Below are 25,512 nucleotides of genomic sequence, written 5' to 3'. Positions count from 1 at the left end.
TCGGCCCAAAATACAATACAATACAACAAACATGAAATTGCCATGAAAATACAATGTTTGTTATTATAAAAGGTTATATGTAATGTCTGGAGCAATTTGTTATATAACAAACAGCTGTTGTGAAGTGGTTCTTTCTTTGGTCATGATAAAAAATAATTAGTTGATAATGTAAATGAATATGCATAAATCATGTATATAAGTTATATAACAGTCACGATCTTGTCCTGTAAAATCGCGTGGTATTTGATAACCAAATATCTTCCACAGACTGATTTGAAACAATCTGATTAAAATCAACACGCACTACGGTCTGGCGAATTGGTGGTCACTTTCTTGTGACCTTTCAAACAGCAAATCATCGGCGAGCTTTCACAATTTTGAAAGCGATGCAGTTTTTAATATACAAATATGGCGGTGTCCATATATAGCCGGAAGGTAAAGTGGCATTACAATCTTGTCCATTAAAAATTGAGTCTATAGTTTGTTTACAATGTATTTCAAATTACTTCAACCATATTTTTCTAACAAAAGTCAACAATTTATTTACTTTCACGGACGATATTTTGATACTTCGACTAAGGACGGTTTGATTGCATGGCTACAATAGCTTTCCCGGGAAATCCGAATCACAAAGTGAAACAAAATTGGTGGCAATCATATATTCATGCAAGAAATAACTTTAGTCAGATTGTGACTGAACAAAACCAAAACCTTTAATTTCTACAAGTCGTTATAAGTTACGATCTATATGCACTCGTGTAATGATATTGAATGACTAAACACTTTTTAAACCCCCCCCCCCCCGAAAAAAAAAACAAACTGAAAATTACATTAAATAAGTGATTGCAATTTGAAACAGGTAATCTGGCAAAACAATCTTGTCCATTAATATTAAGTTTATTTGTTTCAAATTACTTCAACATATTTAACAAAAAAATGTTTTACTTCCACGGACAACGATACTTTGATGCTTCTTCTAATGCCTCTCTGTTAATTTCTACAAGACGTTATAAGTTAAATTCATGCGCCTTGCAACTCCATATGCACTCGTATCTTATAATAACAATGAAAGACAAAACATATTTACATTCCAAAAAATGTACATTACTAGTAAATATTCGAAAAGTAATTGCAATTTGTAACAGAAAAATATACCAACCGCTTTTTTTCACTTTCGAAAAAATGAAAACTTTAAACCTCAATGTATATATGTCTATGCCCTATTGCAACATTATTTTTTAGCGTCAGAAAGTATATAGCGAGAATGACTTAGTTTGTACTAGTTTAACACACGCTATCTGAATTTCATCAAATACAAATTGTGACAGTGAATAAAAATCAATTTAATTTGAATTAAACAGTCTGTTAACATTAGTTTTTTTTAAAGATTATTTGTCTTTATATGATACAATTTGAAAAGCCTAGATCAGGCACTTTCAGAATGAATTCTTATTGAAAATCCATGTCTAAATTAAGTTATTGTGCACATCTCCATATACATTGTATGCATGTACATATCTATAAAGATGCGATTTGTGTATCGCCAGATCGATTCTTCGCTATGTAGATGCCACAAGAGGCAGGCAACAATTCAATTTAACCATGATTTGCACGTGAAAGTACATGTATAATAACTTATACGGTTGGAAAGATTCGACAGTCTATTTTCGCACGTGCATTAAAATTTGAGCAGGTCATTTAAATACATGTGGTTTTGTATACTGGTTGTAAACACTGAAATTTGAGAGAGGAGCAAAAGGCTTATTGTAAATTAGTGGGTTAATGGGTAAATGCCCGTCAGAAATAAAAACGGATCTAGATTTAGTTTATGGAGAAAATGCCCTTCCATATCGTACAGCTGCCGGGTTGGTATCAATGTTTAAAGAAGGTAGAACTTATGTTAAGGATAATCCCCACCCTAAGCGGCCAATTGTCGCGACCTCTGAAAAAGGCATAAAGATATACCGTGGAGGGGATAAGTGACATAATGGGTCTTAGTGCATCGTATTGAGAGAAAAGTTAAGGAAAGTGTGAGCCCGTTGGATCCTGCTTTTGCTAACTTCTGACCAGAAAAGGGAGCGGGTTGAAAGCCTCGGCCTCATCGACTAGATTCAAAGATCGAGACCTGAGGTCCATGATAATGCACCTGTGCATCGGTCAGCCTTAGTTCAAGGTTATTTAGAGGAGCTGAGAAATGAGGATTTGCTACATCCCGCTTATAGTCCTGATCATCTCCTTGTGGTCTTTGGTTAAATTCATACATCAAATCTTGCCTTCGCGGTCGCCGGTTCGAAACCCGTAGTGAGAGTGGGAGCGCTTTCTACCAGTCTATAAACAGTTTACCTTTCGGAATGGATTCTGAGGCTGGAGAAGTGTGAAGAGGTCCATGGTGAATATTTTGAAGGACTCTTCTTATCATTTTTCTCACGTATGAATTATTTATAAAAACGCGCTGCCGTTGCAACTTATTTAAATATGCACCTCGTAGAAACTAGATGTTGCTATTGGAAAGAAAAATTGATGTATCAAATATAAAGTGGAGACATACACATAGATTACCGACTTGAAAAACACTGCCAAAACAGACACCATTTTAAAATATTGTTTGATTCCAATGTATTGACAGAAAAGTATCGAGTTTTTTTAAAAGTGATTTTTTTTTGTATATAAAGTAGTCCGGCAAGACACAAGTAAAATAGGTAAAATTTGTTTCACTGCAGTGAAAAATATATTTTTTACAGTGAAAATAAGGAAAACGAAAATACGCATTTTATTTCATCAATATAAGTCGCGCGCATGAACAAGTTCTCTAGGTCAAGACAAAGGTAAACGCTTGTTATATCCGGAGCAAAATTTCTACATACATTCAAATATGGCGTTGCACAAATGTTCACGATTGTAACGCTGTGTTGTGCGCAATATTCAGCTTCCTGTGTTCAAGGTCACACGTGGTCACGTCATATATAAACGTGTATCGACAGTTTTGTGTAGCCATGAATGAGGAATTCTAGGAGATTTTGGCCAGAGTGCATATTTTCTACAATTCTGGATTGATTTAAATACATCTTGATATTTTATTCAAATGAAAACATTGAAATGATGTAATCTCCAAATGGTTCTCTGTGTATACAAAGTATTATCAACCGATCTTCTGTATTTTCTGTTAAGGCAGGATCCAGAATTCTTTGGACAGAACATAGAACCTTTATACGGATTTTTACTTACATACCATACAATGTAACATGTAGCATTAAGCTAGCATTGTACTCAGTCTAGATTTCTTTGGAGAACGGTATTACACACATAGTCACATAGAACACATTTGAAAGGCATAACCTTCATATAGTACCACATACAAAGTTCTTGTAATTTTTGAGTTATGGCAGGTTCTAGATTCATATGAAACAAGGTTATGACGGACAGTCAGACGGAAAGGCGAAACACGTAAATTCCAAATGGTTCTAAAGCCACAAACCAAATAGTACATTTTATCAACTTAACTTTTGTAAAAAGTTATGGCCGGATTTCCTTAACCATAAAGCAACCACGATAAATAATTACAATGACGATAAATAATTACAACTAGAACTATCACTTAATGTGATTAATACCCCCGCAAGATTGCTTCGGAAATTAGGAAGTTACAAGTAACAGAATACCTTGCAAAAGAACTGAAATAGTTCTGGTTGTCGGCAATTAAAGATAGTTGTGGTTCTTGTATGTTGCATTTTGACCATTGATGAAGTTTTATTGGATTACTTTGAAAAAGTCCAAAAAGAGTTACGCGTCTTTAGCACAGCATTTCCACTCATTGCACTTGACCATTGAATGAAGTTTCATTGAATTCAAAACATTAATTGTTAAGTTATGCACCTGACAAGGAAAAGTATCAAAGGGCAATAACTCTGTTATTTGTCAAATGGTGTTATTGTTCTTGTGCACTGCACTTCCTCTTAATGTGCTCGACGATTGTAAGAAGTTGTATTGAATTCCAACGTGTAGTTTTCAAGTTATGCTCCGGACAAGTAAAAGTAACAATGGGCAATAACTTTATAATTACTCAAGATGGAGTTATGGTTCTTGTCCACTGCACTTCTCTTTTTGTGCTGGACCATTGTATGAAGTTGTTTTGAATTCCAACCAGTAGTTTTCAAGTTATACTCTGGACAAGGAAAGGTAACAAAGGGCAATTACTATGTAATTAGTCAAGATGGAGTTATGGTTCTTGTGCACTGAACTTCCTCTCAATGTGCTTGACCATTGTATGAAGTTATATTGAATTCCAACCATTAGTCTTCAAGTTATGGTCTGAACAAAAGAAAGCAATGGAAAAGTAACAAAGGTCAATAACTCTGTAATTATTTTAGATAGAGTTATGGTTCTTGTGCACTGAACTTCCTCTCAATGTGCTTGACCATTGTATGAAGTAATATTGAATTACAACCAGTAGTCTTCAAGTTACGCTCCGGACAAGGAAAATGCAACGGACGGCTGGACCGACCACCGAGTGACTCCTTTATACCCCCCAAACTTTGTTTCAGGAGAATAATGACGATAAATAATTACAATGACGGGGCATAATCTCCATATGGTTATCTCTCTGCGCATATTATCCAGGTAGCTTTTGTACATAATTGACTGTTACATCAAGATCTTGATTTTAAGACTGATGGAGGGTGAATTTAATAATCTCCCATTTACTCCAAGGGAACCTAAACATTTTTTACGAGAAGAAAAAGAAGGAAAAAGTCAGACTTAACAAAGCTTTAATCATTCCATTTCTCTTGTTAATAAAATATCAAAACTTAATGACATTGAATCTGATCTTCACAACATGGTATAAATTTTACACTTCCTTGAAATGATGACAAATAAACCACATTTTATTAATTCCTGATTTTTAAGATGTTAATATTAATCTAAATCACATGCGATACATTTCAAAAACTTGCTTTTATCTATATATTTTAAATGTTAAATCTAGGTGTTTTAAATATTACAAATCATTTTCATGACAATTTTGAAATTACCTATCAAAGAGTTCATTTAACAAATCACTAAGTTATCTTTCTAAATTCTAGTATGTTCAATATAAAGTACAGTTTTGCTATTACATGTATATATATATATCATATAAACACATTCTTTGTTAGAATCTCAGATTTGTATCAGTCTATGAATTGTTCTGTATAAATCGCTGATCTGTTACAACATTAGACTGCACATTACTTCCCATTTGGAAGGATCCACTATTACTCCCATTTGGAACCAAATTGTTCCCAGAATAAGGGTATGAACCACCAGTGGTAGGTATAAATCCACCCTGTCCTGCAGGCTGACTCTGTCCAACAAAATTGCTCTGATATCCGTATCCCTGTGGCGGAACAAACTGGTTGCTTGAGCTGGTACTTTGTACAGGCCCCTGCGAGACACCTTGCTGTTGATTATTTATGAAATTCTGATTATGAACCAAATTTGTATTTTCATTATTTTGAACACTCAAGCCTGTTTGTCCTAGAACATTTGGCATTTGGAAGTTTGACAACTCCGGTCTATGTACATTTGGTGGTTGACTATTGCACGACAATGGGTTCATACCGCCAAACTGAGAACTGGTATTTACTGGTGGAGTAAAGTTAGTTACATTCAGACCACCTTGTCCAGGTTCATTACTGCTATTGAAATTAGACTGTCCACTGAAATTGTTTGTCTGAAATGGCATATGGTTTGTTTGAAAGTTACTTTGCAATGGCTGATTAAATGTGTTCTGTCTATTGTTCATACTAAAGTTGGGAACATTCCCTACACTACTTTGCAATGGAGTGTTACCAGTCTGTGTAATATTTGACTGGTTACTTTGGAATGATGCACTATTATTAACTGGTTGCCCTTGGTTAAACATTTGGTTCCCAGCATTCATTTGTTGATGACTAATAGACTGATTCCCTTGAAGAAATGACTGGTTATTTGGATTTGTAATTTTTGAGGCAACAAATGGAGGAGTCATGCTAACTTGAGAACCCATCCAGGGATTAACACCAGCAGGTTGGTTTGACTGTCTTACAGGATTACCAGATTGAAATTGTGGTGGTGGTTGAGAAAAGTCAACATTCATTGGTGCTTGAGGAGCACTCTGACCCTGACTTTGTCCAAAGCCTGGTGTGCCCATTGGTGGGGGAGGACCTTGAATGTTAAAGGGTCTGTTTGAAGGAGAGGGGCTGTTTATTGACACTTGACCAGAATTCTGCATATTATTCGGGAAGTTTGTATTCATAGGAGGTCTCCAACTGTTTTGTTGCCGAATATTTCTACCTCCATATTGTGGCTGTCCCTGGTTCTGACCCATTCTTGGCCTATTCTGGAAATCTGGGGGCCCGCCAAAACGAGACTGTGGTCTGCTGAAGTTATTCTGACCCGACGGCCATCTTTGTCTGTTGGAATTGCTGAAGTTTTCATTTGCCTGGTGTCTACCTCCATACCTAGGAGGACCACTGTTACCATGTCCGTTCTGAATATCTTTGAATGGATTCCAGCCTCGTTTTGGATGTTGTATCTGCTGCTCTGGCCTAATACCAGACTGTTCATCTAGAAAATATAAAATATTAAACATAAGTAAGACCATTGAATGAAACATAGCATAAGGGCATATTTACCTGTAATTTACAAACACAACTTTTCAAAATTACTGATTTGCCCCCTGAATTATTGGATCAATTATGTGGAACAAAGAATAAATGGTAATAAATTTTAATCAGTATTAAATGTAATCTGGGACATAAATTCACATAATATAATTGAACATCAGCTACCAACTAGATATGCAGTTGTATGTTGGCATCCAACTGACAGCCAATTATAAGAAAGGTTTAAATAATATATTTATGCTGTGGTCAATCATTTAATTACCATATAAATACTAAAATACTGTTGCAATCTTATGTCAATAGATAGTATCCAGAACCTGGCAAATGTGTGGGTTTTTTTTTTATAGCTAATCCTCGGTACAAACAAATTTTTACCATTATAGCATCATGATGCACTATGGTCACAAAAGTTTAGTTAGCCTTTTGCCCTTATTTTCGAAGCTGTATTTGTAAACAAGAGCTGTCGGTAGGACAGCAATGCTCGACTATTCTTAGTGCTTGAAAGTAAAAAAAAATGCTTGATACAGTTACCTCCTCCTCTTTACAGGTTGGGGTCATGATGGTGAACAAGTGTGCAAAGTTTCAAAGCCATATGTCAATGGACTTTGAAAATATTTGAACTATTACAAAAACTGTAACGTAAATTCTAAGTCGAAAAAGAGGCATAATTCTGTCAAAATGCTTGATAAAGTTACCTCTTCCTGTCTACAGGTTGGGGTCATGATGGTGAACAAGTGTGTTAAGTTTCAAAGCCATATGTCAATGGACTTTGAAAATATTTTAACTATTACAAAAACTTTAACGTAAATAAGTCGAAAAACGGGCATAATTCTGTCAAAATGCTTGATACAGTTACCTCCTCCTGTCTACAGGTTGGGGTCATGATGGTGAACAAGTGTGTAAAGTTTCAAAGCCATATGTCAATGGACTTTGAAAATATTTTAACTATTACAAAAACTTTAACGTAAATTCTAAGTCGAAAAAGGGGCATAATTCTGTCAAAATGCTTGATACAGTTACCTCCTCCTGTCTACAGGTTGGGGTCATGATGGTGAACAAGTGTGCAAAGTTTCAAAGCCATATGTCAATGGACTTTGAAAATATTTTAACTATTACAAAAACTTTAACGTAAATTCTAAGTCGAAAAAGGGGCATAATTCTGTCAAAATGCTTGATAGAGTTACCTCCTCCTGTCTACAGGTTGGGGTCATGATGGTGAACAAGTGTGCAAAGTTTGAAAGCCATATGTCAATGGAATTTGAAAATATTTGAACTATTACAAAAACTTTAACATAAGTGGTTACGCCGACGCCGACGCGGACGCCGACGCTCGGGTGACTGCAATAGCTCTACTTATTCTTATCGAATAGTCGAGCTAAAAATTGTTGGTATCCCCCTGGATTATCTGGGAAAAACCCAAAATACTTTTGCTTGTCCAATTATATTATGTCTAAGATATAATCAAGTTTTCACATGAGATTTGACATTGAGATTCTATGCAAATCCATATAGATCACTATGATCCTAGTTAGGCATGCTACACAATATATCATATCACAACAGTCAACTACAGGTGAATTCAAATTAAGGCATTCTGCGTGTTTAGATAATTAGAACTTACCTCTATTTGGTCTGTTCCTATTGCGCTGCCTCGGATTTTTCTTGTGGACTGCACTATCACCATCTTCCCCATTTGCAGCTTCAGTATCTCCAAACTTTTTGTTACGTCTCTTTGCTTTAGCTCTACGTTCTGCTTCATCATCCGAGTAATCCAGATGCTAAAAATAGACACATTTTCAAAACCAATAAAATCATAATTTAAACACATGAACTAGTATCACGTAAGTATTCAATACAATTATGTACAGTACATTAATTAAGTTATGGTACAATGTCAAGAAAAAAACTAATTAAGAATGATAACAAAGTTTTTAAACAAATATTTTGTGAAAAGAACTGTCCCCCAAGATATTTCAATAAAAAAAAATCATTGTTCAGTTCAAAGGTATTCATATAAGCTTAATTGTGAAACAAGTTCTTGCAACTTATATGAGTCTATATAAATATGAGCCCGCTTCCTGAAATTAACAACAATATGTAACCTAATTACCAACATACCTCCCTAAGGGAATATTTACATGAAGAACACAATAGCATTATTTAGAACACAATAGTATTATTTGAAAAGATTGAGGTCTGAAAATGGACTTCCAGTGCAAAATCTCATAAATGTTGGATATAAACATGCAACAATAAATTCATTAGAGAAATATAATGAAATAAGAGAAATACATCTGAGCAGTCATTATTAGAACATAAAGGGAGATAAATGAAATTTTAAAGATTTAGTTATGATACTTTTGCAGTGATCTCCCTCTCACTGTTATCTATTTATATTTTAAATTTTACTGGTATTTCTCCAGTACATTCACAGTTATTCTTTCGGCAAGGAAAACACAAACCATGATCACTAAGTTTGACCTAAATTGTAGGTGTCTGGGTGTTGCCAATGACATACTGTCTGAATATGGCAAATATAAAATACTTTTTATGCAAATTAAAAATTGTGGACCGGACATAAAACAGACCTTTTAAATGACCATGTTAACTTTGACCTCTAAGTTGACCATGTTAAACTTTGACCTCTAAGTGTGACCTGGACTTTGAAGGAAGGGGTCTGATTGTTGTGTAAGGCATGTTATCTGATTATGGTGAACTTTTGTGCCAAGTTATATCAAAATCCCTTGATGGATAAAATAGTTACTTGACACAAAATATACCCTACATCAGACAGTGTTGACCTTTGCTTTCCAAGTTTGACCTTGACCATGGAGATAGTGGTCTAGGTGTTGAGCATGACATATAGTCATATTCTTATGGTGAGCATTTGTGCCAAATTATTTTAAAATCATTTGATGAACGGCTGACTTACGGACGAGACACAGTGTGATGATGGACGGAGGGACAGAGCCAAATCAGCAGCCAATACATATATTTCATCATCATATAAACAACATAATCTAAAAATATGAAATCTTTACCTTCTCTGGAGGTTCATTATTGTCTTCCCAAGAGGCATCTGACCCTCTTATACTAAAATAAATAAAATATAGTATTTTAGTGGCTAAATCATTGTTCTGACATTCGTGTGGAAAAGAATAAATTATCGTAACTAAGACGTAGCTAAATCATTGTTCTGACATTTGTGTGGAAATGAATAAAGTATAGTAACTAAGTAGCTAAATCATTATTCTGACATTTGTGTGGAAAAGAATAAAGTATAGTAACTAAGACGTAGCTAAATCATTGTTCTGACCTTTTCTGCTAAAACGAATAAAGTATAGTAACTAACTGGCAAAATCATTCTTAATTTCAAATTTAAGATAAAATGAAGTTACATATATCATTGCTAACAAGAACTTATACTCTGATTATTCTCATTTATCTTAATTCGCCCTGTGTATTGCAATAGAAAAATTCAACTAAAAGTAGCCTTCCAAAATTAAAACAAAATTTCAAGGTCATGGTATGAAATGGTATACAGTCTAACTTGCCCATGCGACCACGTGTATTAAGCGACTTTTGTCTTAAACGACCACTTTAAATTCCCCCCGATCATTTTCTCTCTATATCTTTAATGTATTAAGCGACTTTTGCTCAACGCGACCAGCGACCGCTAATTAGTCACCTAATTGACATCAATCTTTTCATTAAACGACCACTTTTACCTGTCAAGTAATTGTGTTTTTAGAGAACGCCACCTCGTTATGTCACAAGTGTCAACAATCAATACACAACAATAACCGTGTGAAAAACTCTATTTCCCATACCGTTTTAGCGTATGCAAATGGAGATAAGTATGCGCGTGACGTGTATTATCCAATAATATCGAATAAACAATGCAACACTCCGCCCATACTGAGATGGTGTATACGCTTCGCTTGTTGACATTTAGACTGCATTGAATTGACCTTGAACTTGATCAGCCATTAAATTAATCGTAACAAATAGATGTAGTTTGTTTATTTCAAATGAAAAAATGCACAACAGTAAACATCTTCACTAATAGGGTTTTCGTGTTGGAGACAAGGAAAAACAACAGAGAAGTTAAAAAATTCTGGAAAAAATGTCAAACATGTACGTAATGGATCAAAACTGTTTTGTCAATAAATATCAGAAAGTTATTTTTTACATTTTCATCCATTTAGATTATCGGAGCATACTTATTATTCAATATTTATATAAAAATGAAGTTGAAAAACAATCCCACCGAATAAAAAAAGATTTCATTTATTATAAATTTTGACTTTTATATCATGCTGACTGTCTTAAGAGACCGTTTCATTAAGCGACCGTTTTGGGTGTTTCCCTTGCCCGGTCGCTTAATACACGTTTGACTGTACATGATGAACTCCTCCTTTATGGCATAATTATTCCACACCAAGCCATCAAAATCATGCATTCTTTGAAAAAGAACTTTAAAACTGTATTGTTTGAACAATTTAAAATACTAATGCTTTTAAATGTCAGTTAATAAATAAATGTTGGGGCCAGTATGAACTTTTATGTGTTTTTTCAGACATTCATTTGGTATAACTGTTTACACTTGTGATGGCATGTGGCAACACCCTATAAACAAGAGGGCCATGATGGCCCTGAGGTCGCTCACCTGTATATAGGCCCCCCACCCCCGGGCCAATTTTTACCCAAGGGCTTTTATTTGTTTATTTGAACAGACTTGGTAGACACCCATAAGAAGATGTTTCATGCTAAACATCTAAGTTCTAGCTCATTGGGTTTTTTAAAAGAAGATTTTTAAAGTTTTTACTATACACATATACATGTAGTTAAAAACAATGACACCCCTGGGGCAGGGCCAGTTTTGACCCCCGGGCTTTTATTTGAACAAACTTTGTAGATATTTACTAAAAGATGTTTCATGCTAAATATCTAAACTCTAGCTATTTGGGTTCTTCAAAGAAGATTTTTAAGTTTTTGCTATACACATATAAGGAAAATCAATGACCCCCCCCGGGCGGGGCCAGTTTTGACCCCAGGGCTTTTATTTGAACATACTTGCTAGACACCCATTAGAACATGTTTCATGCTAAATATCTAAATATCTTAGCTCTAGCTCTTTGAGTTAAAAGAAGATTTTTTAAGTTTTTACTATATGCATATAGGGAAAATCAATGACCCCCTGGGGCGGGGCCAATTTTGACCCCAGGGCTTTTATTTGAACAAACTTGGTAGACACTCATTAGAAGATGTTTCATGCTAAATATCTTAGCTCTAGCTCTTTGGGTTCTTTAAAAGAAGATTTTATAAGTTTTAACTATATGCATATAGGGAAAATCTATGACCCCCTGGGGCGGGGTCAATTTTGACCCCAGGGCTTTTATTTGAACAAACTTGGTAGACATTCACTAGAAGATGTTTCATGCCAAATATCTAAGCTCTAGCTCTTATGGTTCTTTAAAAGAAGATTTTTTAAGTTTTTACTTTATGCATATAGGGAAAATCAATGACCCCCCCGGGGTGTGGCCAATTTTGACCACAGGGCTTTAATTTGAACAAACTTGGTAGACACTCACTAGAAGATGTTTCATGCTTAATATCTTAGCTCTAGCTCTTTGGGTTCTTTAAAAGAAGATTTTTTAAGTTTTTACTATATGCATATAAGGAAAATCAATGACCCCCTGGGGCGGGGCCAATTTTGACCCCAGGGCTTTTATTTGAACAAACTTGGTAGACATTCACTAGAAGATGTTTCATGCTTAATATCTAAGCTCTAGCTCTTACGGTTCTTTAAAAGAAGATTTTTTAAGTTTTTACTATATGCATATAGGGAAAATCAATGACCCCCCGGGGCGGGGCCAATTTTGACCCAAGGGCTTTTATTTGAACAAACTTGGTAGACACTCACTAGACGATGTTTCATGCCAAATATCTTAGCTCTAGCTCTTTGGGTTCTTTAAAAGAAGATTTTTTAAGTTTTTACTATATGCATATAGGGAAAATCAATGACCCCCTGGGGCGGGGCCAATTTTGACCCCAGGGCTTTTATTTGAACAAACTTGGTAGACACTCACTAGAAGATGTTTCATGCCAAATATCTAAGCTCTAGCTCTTAGGGTTGTTTAAAAGAAGATATTTAAAGATTTTTCTTTCGGTTGCCATGGCAACCAGAGTTCTGCATGGCATTAAATTCTTTGAACAATTTTTAAAGGTGACCACCAAAGGAACATTCCTGTGAAGTTTGGATGAAATTGGCTCAGTGGTTTATGAGGAGATGTCATTTAAAGCAAAAGTTTACGGACGGACGCCGGACGGACGACGGACGGACGGACGCCGGACGAAAAGCGATCACAAAAGCTCACCCTGTCACTTTGTGACAGGTGAGCTAAAAACACAAATACTTGATAGGTGTAAGTGGCTGCTTGATGAAAAGATTGATCACGATAAACTGACTTTAAATTAGTGGTCGCTGGTTTCTTAAGTAACACATTAAAGATATAGAGAGAAAATGATCAGGAGGAATTTATTTGGTCACTACAGACAAAAGTCGTTTAATGCACATGGTCACTTGGGCAAGTTAGACTATACATTGTAATCATAACACAAGAACTGGGTCTGATGTTATAAAGAAATTCTTTATGCTCAAATTCAGTTATTTGATTGGTAAGAATCTGTCACAGAATGTTCACTGACCAATGAAAATCCTAAGACTTGAGAAAAACTCTGAAATCGTTATACGACCCGTCTCACGACAAAACCAACAAAGTGGGTTGTGACCAGCATGGATCCAGACCAGCCTGCGCATCTGCACAGTCTGATCAGGATCCATGCTGTTCGCTATCAGTTTCTGTACTTGTAATAGGGTTTGTAAGCGAACAGCATGGATCCTGATCAGACTGCACGGATGCGCAGACTGGTCTGGATCCATGCTGGTCACAAACGCACTATGTTGGTTTTGTCATGACGCGACTCATATATAATAAGTGAACTTCACTGATAGTTTTTATTTCAGTCTTCAAACAATATGCTCTATTAATCACCAAATTTACATACGTTTTAAGACTATCCACAAACACAAACTTGGTGAAAGAATCTTCTCGTGGAGCACAAAAAACTGGCATACCCACTTTCAGACCTTTGGCTTCAATATTGTTTACTTCATTAAATCTGACTGAATACCATGGAGTCTTAACGGGACCAAACACTTCAAAAACCTGTAATACACAAAGAGAAATATAGATGATATATTTGCATGGATGTCAAAATATCAGAAAACCTGAAAACCATAAATTTAGCAATATTTCAATTGGTTTACACATATAGAGTACTTTCATAAGTATAACAAATCTGAATTTCAGGTATATGCCTAAAAACTTGTACCAATGTATTTGATAATAAAATACGCATGCAGCTTGTTGTGTAATTTTATTTCAATACTAATGTTACATATGGGTCTATAATTGTTAATACTTTCTGGCAAGAAAAAATAAGATTTGTCCATTTGTTGTTCAGTGACATTATGCCCATCCTAGAGCAAATGATGAGTGTTAAATTGGAGGATAAATAAGATAACTTAACATTTTGTTATTTTTGTTTTCTGGTTTATAATGAAATTCATAATACTCATGAGTGACTCTAATCAGATTTATCCGGATACACCAATAAGAAATTGAAATATGCCCATTTTAAGTCCATGTAAAGTGTTTTTTATTTTGCGGAGTGTATATATTTATTTATTATATACTTATAAATGAAATATTGAGAAATATTGATGAAATAAAATGCATATTTCATTTTCCGTATTTTCACTGTAAAAATTTATTTTTCACTACAGTGAAACATATTTTCCGTATTTTCACTGGTGTCTTGCCGGACTACTTTCTTTTAAATTCTGCCATTACACAAAATTTAAGGGAAAGCCTTTCAAATTTTATAGCAAACAAGAGCTGTCGGTGGGACAGCACGCTCGACTATTCTAAGTGCTTGATAGTAAAAGAGCCTTGATAATGTTAAATTTTTTAAGTTCACAAAAGGGCTAATTTTTTTTTTTATAAATTCATGTTATAGGCCTTAGAGAGAGTCTAATTACACAGTATTGGCTTGACTATTCGGAAGGTAATGTCACAAGGGTGTTTTATTGAGTATAACAATACTAATTACCTATGAATACATAAATTTGACAGAAAAGGTAGAAAGGCTTGTTATTAAGATGTTTTATCAAGTAAATCACTGCTTTATTATTATGAACGCATAAAATTGTCCCAAAAAAGGCACAAACCCTTCAGTAGTTACTGAGATAACAGCTTACAAGCAAAACTTTACCATGAATTTCTAAGTTGAAAAAGGGGAGAAAAATCAGCCTAAATGCAAGATAGAATTATGGATCTTTGTCAGTGACCTACAATTATGACATTAAATGCATATGTGAAGTTTTAAATAAATATCTTTAATAGTTATTGAGATATGTAAAACTTGCATGTAAACATTAACCAAGAGAGTAAGTAGAAAAGGGGATATGAATCAGTCTTAATGCAAGATAGAGTTATGGAACTTGGTCAGTGACATACAATTATGACCCTCCAATTATGATCCTAAGTGCATGTGTTAAGTTTCAAGTAAATATCTTTGAAGACCTTTAACCTTTAACCAAATTTCTAAGTTTCAAAGGGGCAAATAATTCTGCAAATATTGCAGGCAGAGTTATGCAATTTTGCAAACTGATGTACATTGTTACTATAAAAAAGTATTTTAAATTTCAATTTAATATCTCATATATGACTTTACAAAAAAACTTTAACCAAAATTTCTAAGTTCCATGGGGGCATAATTCTGTCAATATTGTAGGCAGAGTTATCCAACTTGTCAATCTGATGTACCTTGTTACTATAAATAAGTATTGTAAGTTTCAATTGAATATCTCAAGCAATAATTGAGATATTTGACTTTAGAAAAAAAACTTTAACCAAAATTTCTAAGTTAAAAAGGGGCATAATTCTGTCAATATTGTAGGCAGAGTTATCCAACTTGTCAATCTGATGTACCTTGTTACTATAAATAAGTATTGTAAGTTTCAACTGAATATCTCAAGCAATAATTGAGATATTTGACTTTAGAAAAAACTTTAACCAAAATTTCTAAGTTAAAAAGGGGCATAATTCTGTCAATATTGTAGGCAGAGTTATCCAACTTGTCAATCTGATGTACCTTGTTACTATAAATAAGTATTGTAAGTTTCAACTGAATATCTCAAGCAATAATTGAGATATTTGACTTTAGAAAAAACTTTAACCAAAATTTCTAAGTTAAAAAGGGGCATAATTCTGTCAATATTGTAGGCAGAGTTATCCAACTTGTCAATCTGATGAACCTTGTTACTATAAATAAGTATTGTAAGGTTCAATTGAATATCTCAAGTAATAATTGAGATATTTGACTTTACAAAAAACTTTAACCAACGCAGACGCCGACGACGCTGACGCCGACGCCGGGGCGACTACAATAGCTCTCATATTCTTCGAATAGTCGAGCTAAAAAGAGAAAAATGTATATAATAAACAGAAAATTCAAGTTTTTTCTATAAATACATGATTTATTTTCATCTTGTGGCATGAAAATTACCATATTTCATTCGTGGCTACCGCCACTCATGAAATATTTATTTTCATACCACTCGATGAAAATAAATCATGTATTTATAGAAAAAACTTGAATATCCTCTATTTATGCTAATAGATAAGTTCACTGATGATTTAAACATTTTAATTACCTGACCAAGAACCTTGTGACCCTCAACAAACAGAATAGTTTCATCATTAAGTGGTGGAACATTTTCATTAGACTGTATCACAACTGAAATATAAAAGACAGAGATACACAGAACAAATTGTTCCATAACATTTCTTTTATAGATACTTCTATCTTCTATAAAATTGAGCCGCGTCATGACAAAACCAACATAGTGCGTTTGCGACCAGCATGGATCCAGACCAGCCTGCACATCCGCGCAGTCTGATCAGGATTCATGCTGTTCGCTATCAGTTTCTATACTTGCTATAGGGTATGTAAGCAAACAGCATGGATCCTGATCAGACTGTGCAGATGCGCAGGCTGGTCTGGATCCATGCTGGTCGCAAACCCATTATGTTGGTTTTGTCATGACGCGGCTCAAATTTCTTAACACACTTTTGATAGTCTGTTATAGTATGATCTGTTTAAAGGCACATTATGCCTCAGAAACAAATAAATTAATCTTTTTAAATACATAGCTAATTCAGCTCAACTTGACAGAAACAATTCATCGGCCACACATTTAGTTTCCACTTAACAACATTGTTTGTACTGATGCTCATGACCACAAACAAAAACTTAACCAAATAGGTGAACAAACAATGATGCCACTGTGAGTCGAAGAAAAGATTGAGCTAAGGGCAAAAATATACTAGAAGGGTTTTTGTCACAAAAACATAAGTCTCCAAAAACTATGTATGGTCACTCATGCGAGGTTTCATTGAAATCCCAACAGTAGTTTGACCTGTGAAAGCCGCACAAGATTTTTCTTTTTTTAGTTCTGACGGCCATTTTTTTCAGGAAAGTAAAACGTGCCTGTGATGTGCACAACTAAGGATGGTACTGATCACTCCTGTACAGTTTGGTTGAAATCCCACCAGTAGTTTGACCTGTGAAGGCCGGAAAAGATTTTTCTATTTTTAGCTCTGGCGGCCATTTCGTGCAGCAAAGCAGAACATGCCAGTGTTGTGCACAACTAGGGATGGTACTGATCACTCCTGTAAAGGTTGGTTGAAATCCCACCAGTAGTTTGACCTGTGAAGGGTGGACAAGCTTAATGCGGACGGATGGACAACCAGACAGACAGACAACAAAGGCAAAACAATTTGGGAGACATCATTATAAATACCTAGAATGCCAACAATGCTTTTGATGCTGCCAACCTCTACCATAACAACAGACTCATCTACTGTTATTGTCAACTCTTCAAGGGGAGGTAAATCCTGTAAATTATAAAACATTTATATCATTATTTTTTTTTACAATCAAAGAAAGTTGCTTACAATTTGTTTCCCTAAGCACAGCTTAAATGACATTTTAGTCTTCATAACATTTTCTTAGTTAAGTAAGATGGTGCCATTTTGTTTATGCAGGGATGCCAACAGACAATTTGGAAAAACGAGGAAAATTAAACACGAGGGGTCATGGGGGCTGCGTAGGCCCCCATGCAGGTCCAGGGCAGAGCCCCCCGGGGGCAAAGCCCCCGGAAGCTCCAGGGTTTTCATCCTTTTCAGATGGTCTAAAATTCATTTCCTTTTAGTGCTTTATCACATATTTTCATCAACTGATATTGATATTTACTGATATTTATTTTGACGAAATCATCACCAATGCGGACGGTTGTCTCGTTGATCAGATATTCACATTTACTGTGTTCTCTAACCATTTCAAATTAAACTTATTTTTAACATTTTTGTCAAGTCTTTGATCTTCGAAGCGTTGTTGGAGTTAATTGGCTAATCGGCCGACATTTTGTTTTGATTTCTTCAACTACAGAAAGACGCTACGATTGGTCGGTTTATTTAACGCTATCGTTCATTGGCTTACTATAATAGCAACAATAACTGAACATACCCGAAAAGCGGTACGGTCTTAATATTTACGGTACGGTCTAAACATTTACAATCGGCGGACAATAGATGGTAGCAAACTCGGCGAAAGAGACCCCCACCCACCAAATTTTCTCCTCGGATTTACATTGTTATCAAAAGTGGTTCGAGGACCTCGAAATCCGCAGATTTCTGCGGATCCGCAGAAAATTGGCATCCCTGTTTATGCTTGAAAAACAATATCACACTTGCTGGTCTTGTTCAGTCAGGAAACTGTTTGTGATGTCAGTACAGTCTTACAATTTCCTGCTTAAAACCAACAATTTCAAAATGTTTAAATGTTTGTTTTAAGTTGGTCTTAGGCCATACTATTACAGTGTAAGAAATAAGGATATGAATCTACTAGGCTGGTCGGACTACCAGATTGGAATATTCACTAGCCCAAAAGACATTTCACTAGCACGATTCATTTGTTCACAACAGCTGTTTATATTGCCTCTGAAAATACAGTAGCCTGGTTGGGCTTGTTACTGTGAAAGTTGGTAGCCCGAGGAGAAATTTAGTAGTCTGGGGCTATAGGACTACTGCTAATTTCAAACACTGCTATTACTGTAAAGATCATTTAGCAGTTTTAAAGCTTTATTGTTGGAAGGAGATTGAAAATACTAATCCATGTATTACTACAGACACCAGCAGAGATCTGCCAAGAATTTGAAAGTACTGGGCCCTGGGCCCACTTGGTCTGAAAATGATGGGCCATTTTTACCAAAGTATGGGCCTTGGGAAAATAAGTTAACATTGACCAAAATAACTGTTAAAAAGTTTGTAGATAATTGAATTGCCCCGGTAATAAAACTTAAATCATATTTTATGACAAGTGGTTCACTTATGATTCAGTACTTTACCAATAATTAAAAATCATGCCTACATGGTAACTTTCTAACTAATATTAATTGCAGGCAAAAATGAAAATATTTTTTAAATGGCTGCTCAAAAATTTGATATGCAAATTTATCCACATAATTGCTGGTTCTTACTTGTAATGTCTTCTATTGTGCATTATCCATTTAATTGTTCCTACTTTGCACCAAATGTCCCTTACCACTGTACAGGTACATTGATGAATTTTATTGCCCCTTGTATGCCTCTGTGTAGACAGCATACATCAAAGACATTTGCCGACAGACCTTTTGATCATGAAAAAAGTCATGCACAATGTTTCTCTGATTGGTTAATAATCACCCTGTCAAACATTCTGATAACGAAATATACATCTTTTCTTACACTTCATCAGCCAAAACTTGCGTGAACTTGAGTGACCTTAGGGTTGATCAAGTTGAACACCTGTCAGATTATACTGTAACTTACAGCATTTCTTAAAATAGCAACACTTTTTTCAGTTACCGATAATCATTTTAAATATTAAGCAGTTGTATAATTTGTTTGTTTGTTTTATTGGATTAAATTTACGGTAGTAGAAATGAGTATCTGTGTGGGAAAGGGATTATGAGAAGAAATGCGATAAGTAGATAACATGGACAAAAGCTATAGGGGATAATGGATAAACTCAAGAATATGCGTAATTACAGGAGCATGGGTAACATGTTGCTGTTGGTACCAGTTTTGACTGGATGACTAAATAACCCAGCAGACAGTTTTGTTTTCTTATAAGTCTGGCACAGATTTTAGATGCGCCCATGGCCCTTTGCTGCCGATTTTCCTGCGCCATTCTCATTTTTTTAGCGCCAATGGCGCAAAATCGCGTCCTCGGCAGATCTCTGCACCAGCTAGCACTCGAGTAGAAACATTAATAGCTTTCTCACACCAAAAGTTCCCTGCTGGGATTCAAACCCACAAAAATGAAGGCGCAAGTGATTATAAGGCAGCTAAGTTCACCACTTAGCTGTGAAGACCCCTTAGTCTTTCTGTGATCCAGTTTACCTTTGAGAAAAAAATCAGTATCATTTACCTCTGGTAGGAGTTCCCCTTTAGTTCGAATATCTTCAAAACCATATCTGTTTAATTTGACCCTTTTCTCCCTCTCTGGTGAAGCATCTCTCTCATTAGAAATTATTCTGGAAAACATTATATACTGTTTAATTTTTGCTCTGCTATTTTCAATTTATTTATTACTATTCAAACATGATTCCTTTCTATATATAATTATTATACATGTTGTGAATAATATGTAATGCCAATAAAAACTGTTTTAAACTATGATGATCAGATGTGTCCAAAAATTGAAAGACATTACTAATTATTGGATTTATCCATGATTTGAATTTCAATGTTCCAGGAACATCAAAATACTTTACAAGAGCTGACAGTAGGACAGTGCACATGCTCAGCTATTCTCAGCGAGCCTAGATAATGCAGGAATTAACACAGGAAAGATTTCATTAAAAAAAAACATGCAGTGCTTCGCTTATTTTTCAACACATCTTTCAATATTTGAATCATAAACTCACACCATGTTCCTGGCAAATATGTTTCAATTCCAATGGTTCATATCTTCCCAAAGGAGCTCTTGTACTTTCTTGGATATGCTTGAAGGAACTGTGACACATATTTTCATCAAAATATTGCGGCACAGAAAAATTTCTGCAAGCATATAACAGGAAATGTAAAAGAGCTACAATGGAACATTATATACCATTTGAATAGGAAAATAGTTTCTGGGAACATGGTATTTGTTTTTCAGTCAAATATTGAAAATACAACAAAAATGAGCAGATACCATTAGCGGTGACCCAATGATACCTTAAACAAGTGCCACATGATCACCCACCCTGAGGTTAGTCAAAAACAAAATTGTACAGTTCTGATTGTATAGTTCTGATTTAGTATTTGTGTAACAAATGTGTACTTAGCCTCTTACTTATTCAGTTGTGCCTCTGTATCTTTAGCTTCTATTGCCTTATCATTAGCTGTCTCAGGTTCAGAGTCACTGTCTGGTGACGAGTCAGAACTACCATCTCCAGCTATCACTTTCTTTGCAGTTCTGTATTCCATCATGACATTACCTGAACTGTCAACTAAGGTTTCATTATCAATTTCCACATCAGCTTGATTTTTCTCTTCAACATCCATTTCTTTATTTGTGTCTTTGGATTTCTCTGACTGAATAGTATCAAAATGATCAATAGTGACATTTACAGATTCTTTACTTGTTTCATCATTTTTTTTTATAACTGCTTCATTATGTATGCCAGAGTTCTCATTGGAAGATTCTTTTTCAATCAAACCAACACTAACATTGCTTCCTTCATTATCTTTCTTATCACTATTTTCTGTGATATCTTTAGGTAATACACCTTTTTCTGTATTTTTAATGACAGCAGTTTCTTTTCCTGTTGTCACTTCCACTGTATTTTTAATATTTGTATCCAAATTGTCATCAGCTGTTGAAATAGGAGTTTCACCATCTGTTCCTGTTTCTACTCGAGTTCTTGTTTCTACATCATGAATTCCACTGTCAGCACTTTTATTTAAAACACCTGCGTCATTGCAAGAAGGAGGGACAGCCGTCACTTGCATGCTCGATTCATTTGAACATATATCTGTCTTTTCAGGCTGCTTGGAAATGCTGGCCTCTTGGTCCATTTCAAATCAGGAGAATAATGTTCTTGAGTAGATGAAGAGGTTAATCACGAAAAGTATCCTGAAATCAAATAAATGTATTTGAACCCTGTTATACATTGTGTACACTTGGCCACTTTTGATTTTGTGCATTGCAAAATTAAAAGTGGTAAATATTTACTCACATATATAGGCCGATTATGAAAAATATTTGATTATGTGACTAGCGCCTGTGTATTTACGGAATTTGGAGGTTACGTACCATGGAGGTTACGTACCACTGCATAAATGTACCATTTTTGGAGGTTACGTACCACTATAGAAATATATAATAAAGTGATAATAATAGGGATAAGGTGTGAAACTATATCACGTTTATTGTTCAAATTCGCGCATTAATTGTATTTTGTAATGAGATTAAATATGTATGAATATATAAGAATAAACAACAAACCGCAATTAACGATAATAACAAGTTTTATTTACAACACAAAACTGAAAATAATTAATAACAATAATATAATTACACGCACTTAACTGAAATGAACAGTACAATGAAACAAACCACAGCATATATATAAAAAAAACATTTTTTTTTTTCATTTATAGTATTATTGTTTTATTTATACGCATTTAACTCAAATTAACTGAAATAAACAAAATAATCAAAAGCAATAATAATATTTCATATGCATGTTAATAAACCGGACAAAATAACTTACCTTGAATAAAAAAAAACTAAACAAGCGTTACATATTTTATCATTTATACATTACATTTAGTTTCATTTACACGTTAACTGAACTGTGCATAAAATGAAAATAACAATAATTATGTTACACGCTCTGAAATGAAACAACAATACACAATTAACAAGTATTTTTAAAAATATGTGCCAGCCGTTGCTCGACTTCCATCATGCCAGCTACAGCACTCGTAGTGCCGTGTAACATTGCTGGAACTTAAAGGTGGTCTACTTCTTATTGAGTTGTCAACAACCTGAAATTAAATATTAATAAGTTTTCTTATTAAGAAAGAAATTATGCATGCATGCTTTCTGTAAAAGTTGATCGCCGCAAAATTTCATTTTAAAAAATCAGTATTACGTACTAACCGGAGACTTGCAATTATAAATCAGTGTATTCAATCATATGTCAATAGTTTTGCAATTTGTTTGTGATTTGTTAGATTACTCATTTCTGAATGTGTGATAATCATACATAGATATAGGTAAAACGTTTGCATTTAAATTAATTGCTCTTATGTGATTTTTAAAAAGTAATATTAAAGTTATAATTCGGTCTTTTTTTATAATTGTTATGCTCTATATTATTTGTATTTTATATAAATTATATAATTATATATATTTTTTATCGGTACTCTACAATATACGTGTACATACAGTCACTTTTCAATGAAAACGGAGAAGATATACGAATAAAATAAAACATTTACAAAGTTGATCCTGTTAGTAAACAGATAAAATTTTATAACGGCTATGGGTTATAAAAATGATAACATGTTTAAGTTACACCCCTGACTGTCATAGCAGTGTATCATTTATATCCGCTTGCTGGATTTATTAATCTTAGGAAAAAATGATAACGTGTGTGAGAACAATCTGTTATTCGTGAAATTAATACTTTTGGTTTTTATGAAATTACCTTATAATTGGTTACAGAAAAACAAATCATTCTTTTGATAACAATGCTAGTTGTTTGAACAAATGTTGTGATAATAATGTAATTTGCTTGATATTTTGTGACATTACGAAAAATAGAAAAAGATATGACAATTAACAATAACATTATATTTATCATTACTTCGTTGAAGCAGATGCCCAGTACACTGATTAGAGTAAATCGCATTGGTTAATGAACTCTGCTGAAAAAGGAGAAGAGTTTATAACAATAGACTTGCTATATAACTTGCTATATAGCTTATTTCATACCGAAAAAATATTTCTTATTACAATATGTTTGCACATTTAAATTAAAATTTTTGATGATTTAAATTTATTGATTTTATTGATGAGTTCTAAACTAAAGATAGAGGAGGATGTAGTAAGCAAGTCTACAAGATATAATAAGCCACGCCTTTAATATCAAATATCGTTATTGTTACTGTGTGTATGTTTACTCGATGTTTGGGAGTTTATGAGTGTATACTTGGATGCAACACATTTAATAAAATATATAAACCATCCTTCGGGTCTTGTTTAGTTTGTGTGCTTGTAAGCCATCCAAATAGAAAACATAAATGTTACAGAGGATATCAATGATTTTCTTATAAACGTGTGATTCATTCTCTTAGAGGTGTATAAAACAAACAATTTTCACTTGTTGTGGTATTCATAAATAAACAAATGAAAAACAGAAACAAATATTTTATTCATAAACAATGTAACAAACTGAATTTTCTGTAAATTATATAGAACAGAAAATATGTTTTAATTAATGAAACTTAGAGTAAATAATAGACAAAAAAATAATGTTATAAGTAATAAGTCAATATTTCTCTATCATAGCAGTAATAGAATTTCTACTGGCAACCTCACCATATTTTACCCATTTTATATAAATTATATATATGGTACGTATCCTCCAAAATATATAAGTGGTACGTAACCTCCAAAAATGGTACGTAACCTCCTGGTACGTATCCTCCGTGGTACGTAACCTCCAGTAATCGTATTTACTATTACCACTGATTACAGTAACTTTAGTCTAAAGAAATGTTTCTAAGCTAAGAATATATGTATATGCTTTTACTAGCAGTCACTGAAAATGTAAATACCCTGATATCATAGAACCTGTGATATCATAGGAACTGAGTAGCAGTCACTGAAAATGTAAATACCCTGATATCATAGAACCTGTGATATCATAGGAACTGAGTAGCAGTCACTGAAAATGTAAATACCCTGATATCATAGAACCTGTGATATCATAGGAACTGAGTAGCAGTCACTGAAAATGTAAATACCCTGATATCATAGAACCTGAAATATCATAGGAACTGAGTATAAATTTACCCAGAATAAATTTATCCAGAATAGCGGTGTCCGAACTTAATTCCTCAGAGAATTAAACAATGTCAATGATATCAGAGTTCAAAAATAGTAAATATGGAATATACTAAATAATCTAACGAGTTTTGCAGGAAAAAGTTTCTTTTTATTACCTTTCTCAAGGAATACTTTTGGAAATATTCGTTTGTTTACAACAACACGTGCGATCTACAATTGCTGTGCTTGATTTATGCAATGAATTTTTAAATAATGTTTATGAATGTTGAACACCATTAAATATCCATACTGTTTGAAAGATAGTCATGAATGTAAATAAAGTCAAGGAAACAGTTCCGATTATTGTATACCATGCAGTATTATTGTAAGAAAGAAAGAAAGAAAGAGAGAAAGAAAGAAAGAAAGAAAGAAAGAAAGAAAGAAAAAAAGAATGAATGAATGAATGAATGAATGAATGAATGAATGAATGAATGAATGAATGAATGAATGAATGAATGAATGAACGAACGGACGAATTTCCGGCATGGGTAAAACCACGGATTTATATTAAAAAATATATATCCGTGGTAAAACTCACAGAAACGCCAGTCTGCTATGCAAGAAAGTTTATTCCGAATTAAACATTTTC

At 34.1% G+C, this 25,512-nt stretch overlaps 1 protein-coding gene across 1 annotated transcript; it reads right to left on the bottom strand.

The window, feature by feature from the left end:
• Nucleotides 1-4,749: 4,749 nt before the first annotated feature.
• On the bottom strand, nucleotides 4,750-25,121 carry LOC132721575 (H/ACA ribonucleoprotein complex non-core subunit NAF1-like). The gene is made up of 9 exons (XM_060705896.1): nucleotides 25,040-25,121; nucleotides 21,156-21,938; nucleotides 20,247-20,352; nucleotides 17,578-17,671; nucleotides 16,429-16,511; nucleotides 13,716-13,876; nucleotides 9,686-9,737; nucleotides 8,266-8,422; nucleotides 4,750-6,585 (listed from the first exon to the last, which is right to left on the bottom strand). The coding sequence occupies exons 2-9, from the start codon at nucleotides 21,878-21,880 to the stop codon at nucleotides 5,174-5,176; spliced, it is 2,790 nt and encodes a 929-aa protein (XP_060561879.1). The 5' UTR covers nucleotides 21,881-21,938; nucleotides 25,040-25,121; the 3' UTR covers nucleotides 4,750-5,173.
• Nucleotides 25,122-25,512: the final 391 nt, after the last annotated feature.

The sequence above is a fragment of the Ruditapes philippinarum genome, unplaced genomic scaffold (genome assembly GCF_026571515.1).
Source record: "Ruditapes philippinarum isolate M1 unplaced genomic scaffold, ASM2657151v2 ctg2785_1_1_1_1, whole genome shotgun sequence".
In the NCBI taxonomy this organism is placed as follows: Eukaryota; Metazoa; Mollusca; class Bivalvia; order Venerida; family Veneridae; genus Ruditapes; species Ruditapes philippinarum.
This window is presented reverse-complemented; position numbering and strand designations above follow the sequence as displayed.

Coding starts and splice junctions, on each gene's coding strand:
- LOC132721575 (XM_060705896.1), bottom strand. CDS start 21,880: ATGGACCAAGAGGCCAGCATTTCCAAGCAGCCTGAAAAGACAGATATA. Junction 16,512..17,577: donor AAGCATTGTTGGCATTCTAG/GTATTTATAATG, acceptor TTTATATTTCAG/TTGTGATACAGTCTAATGAA. Junction 13,877..16,428: donor GTCACAAGGTTCTTGGTCAG/GTAATTAAAATG, acceptor TGTGTATTACAG/GTTTTTGAAGTGTTTGGTCC.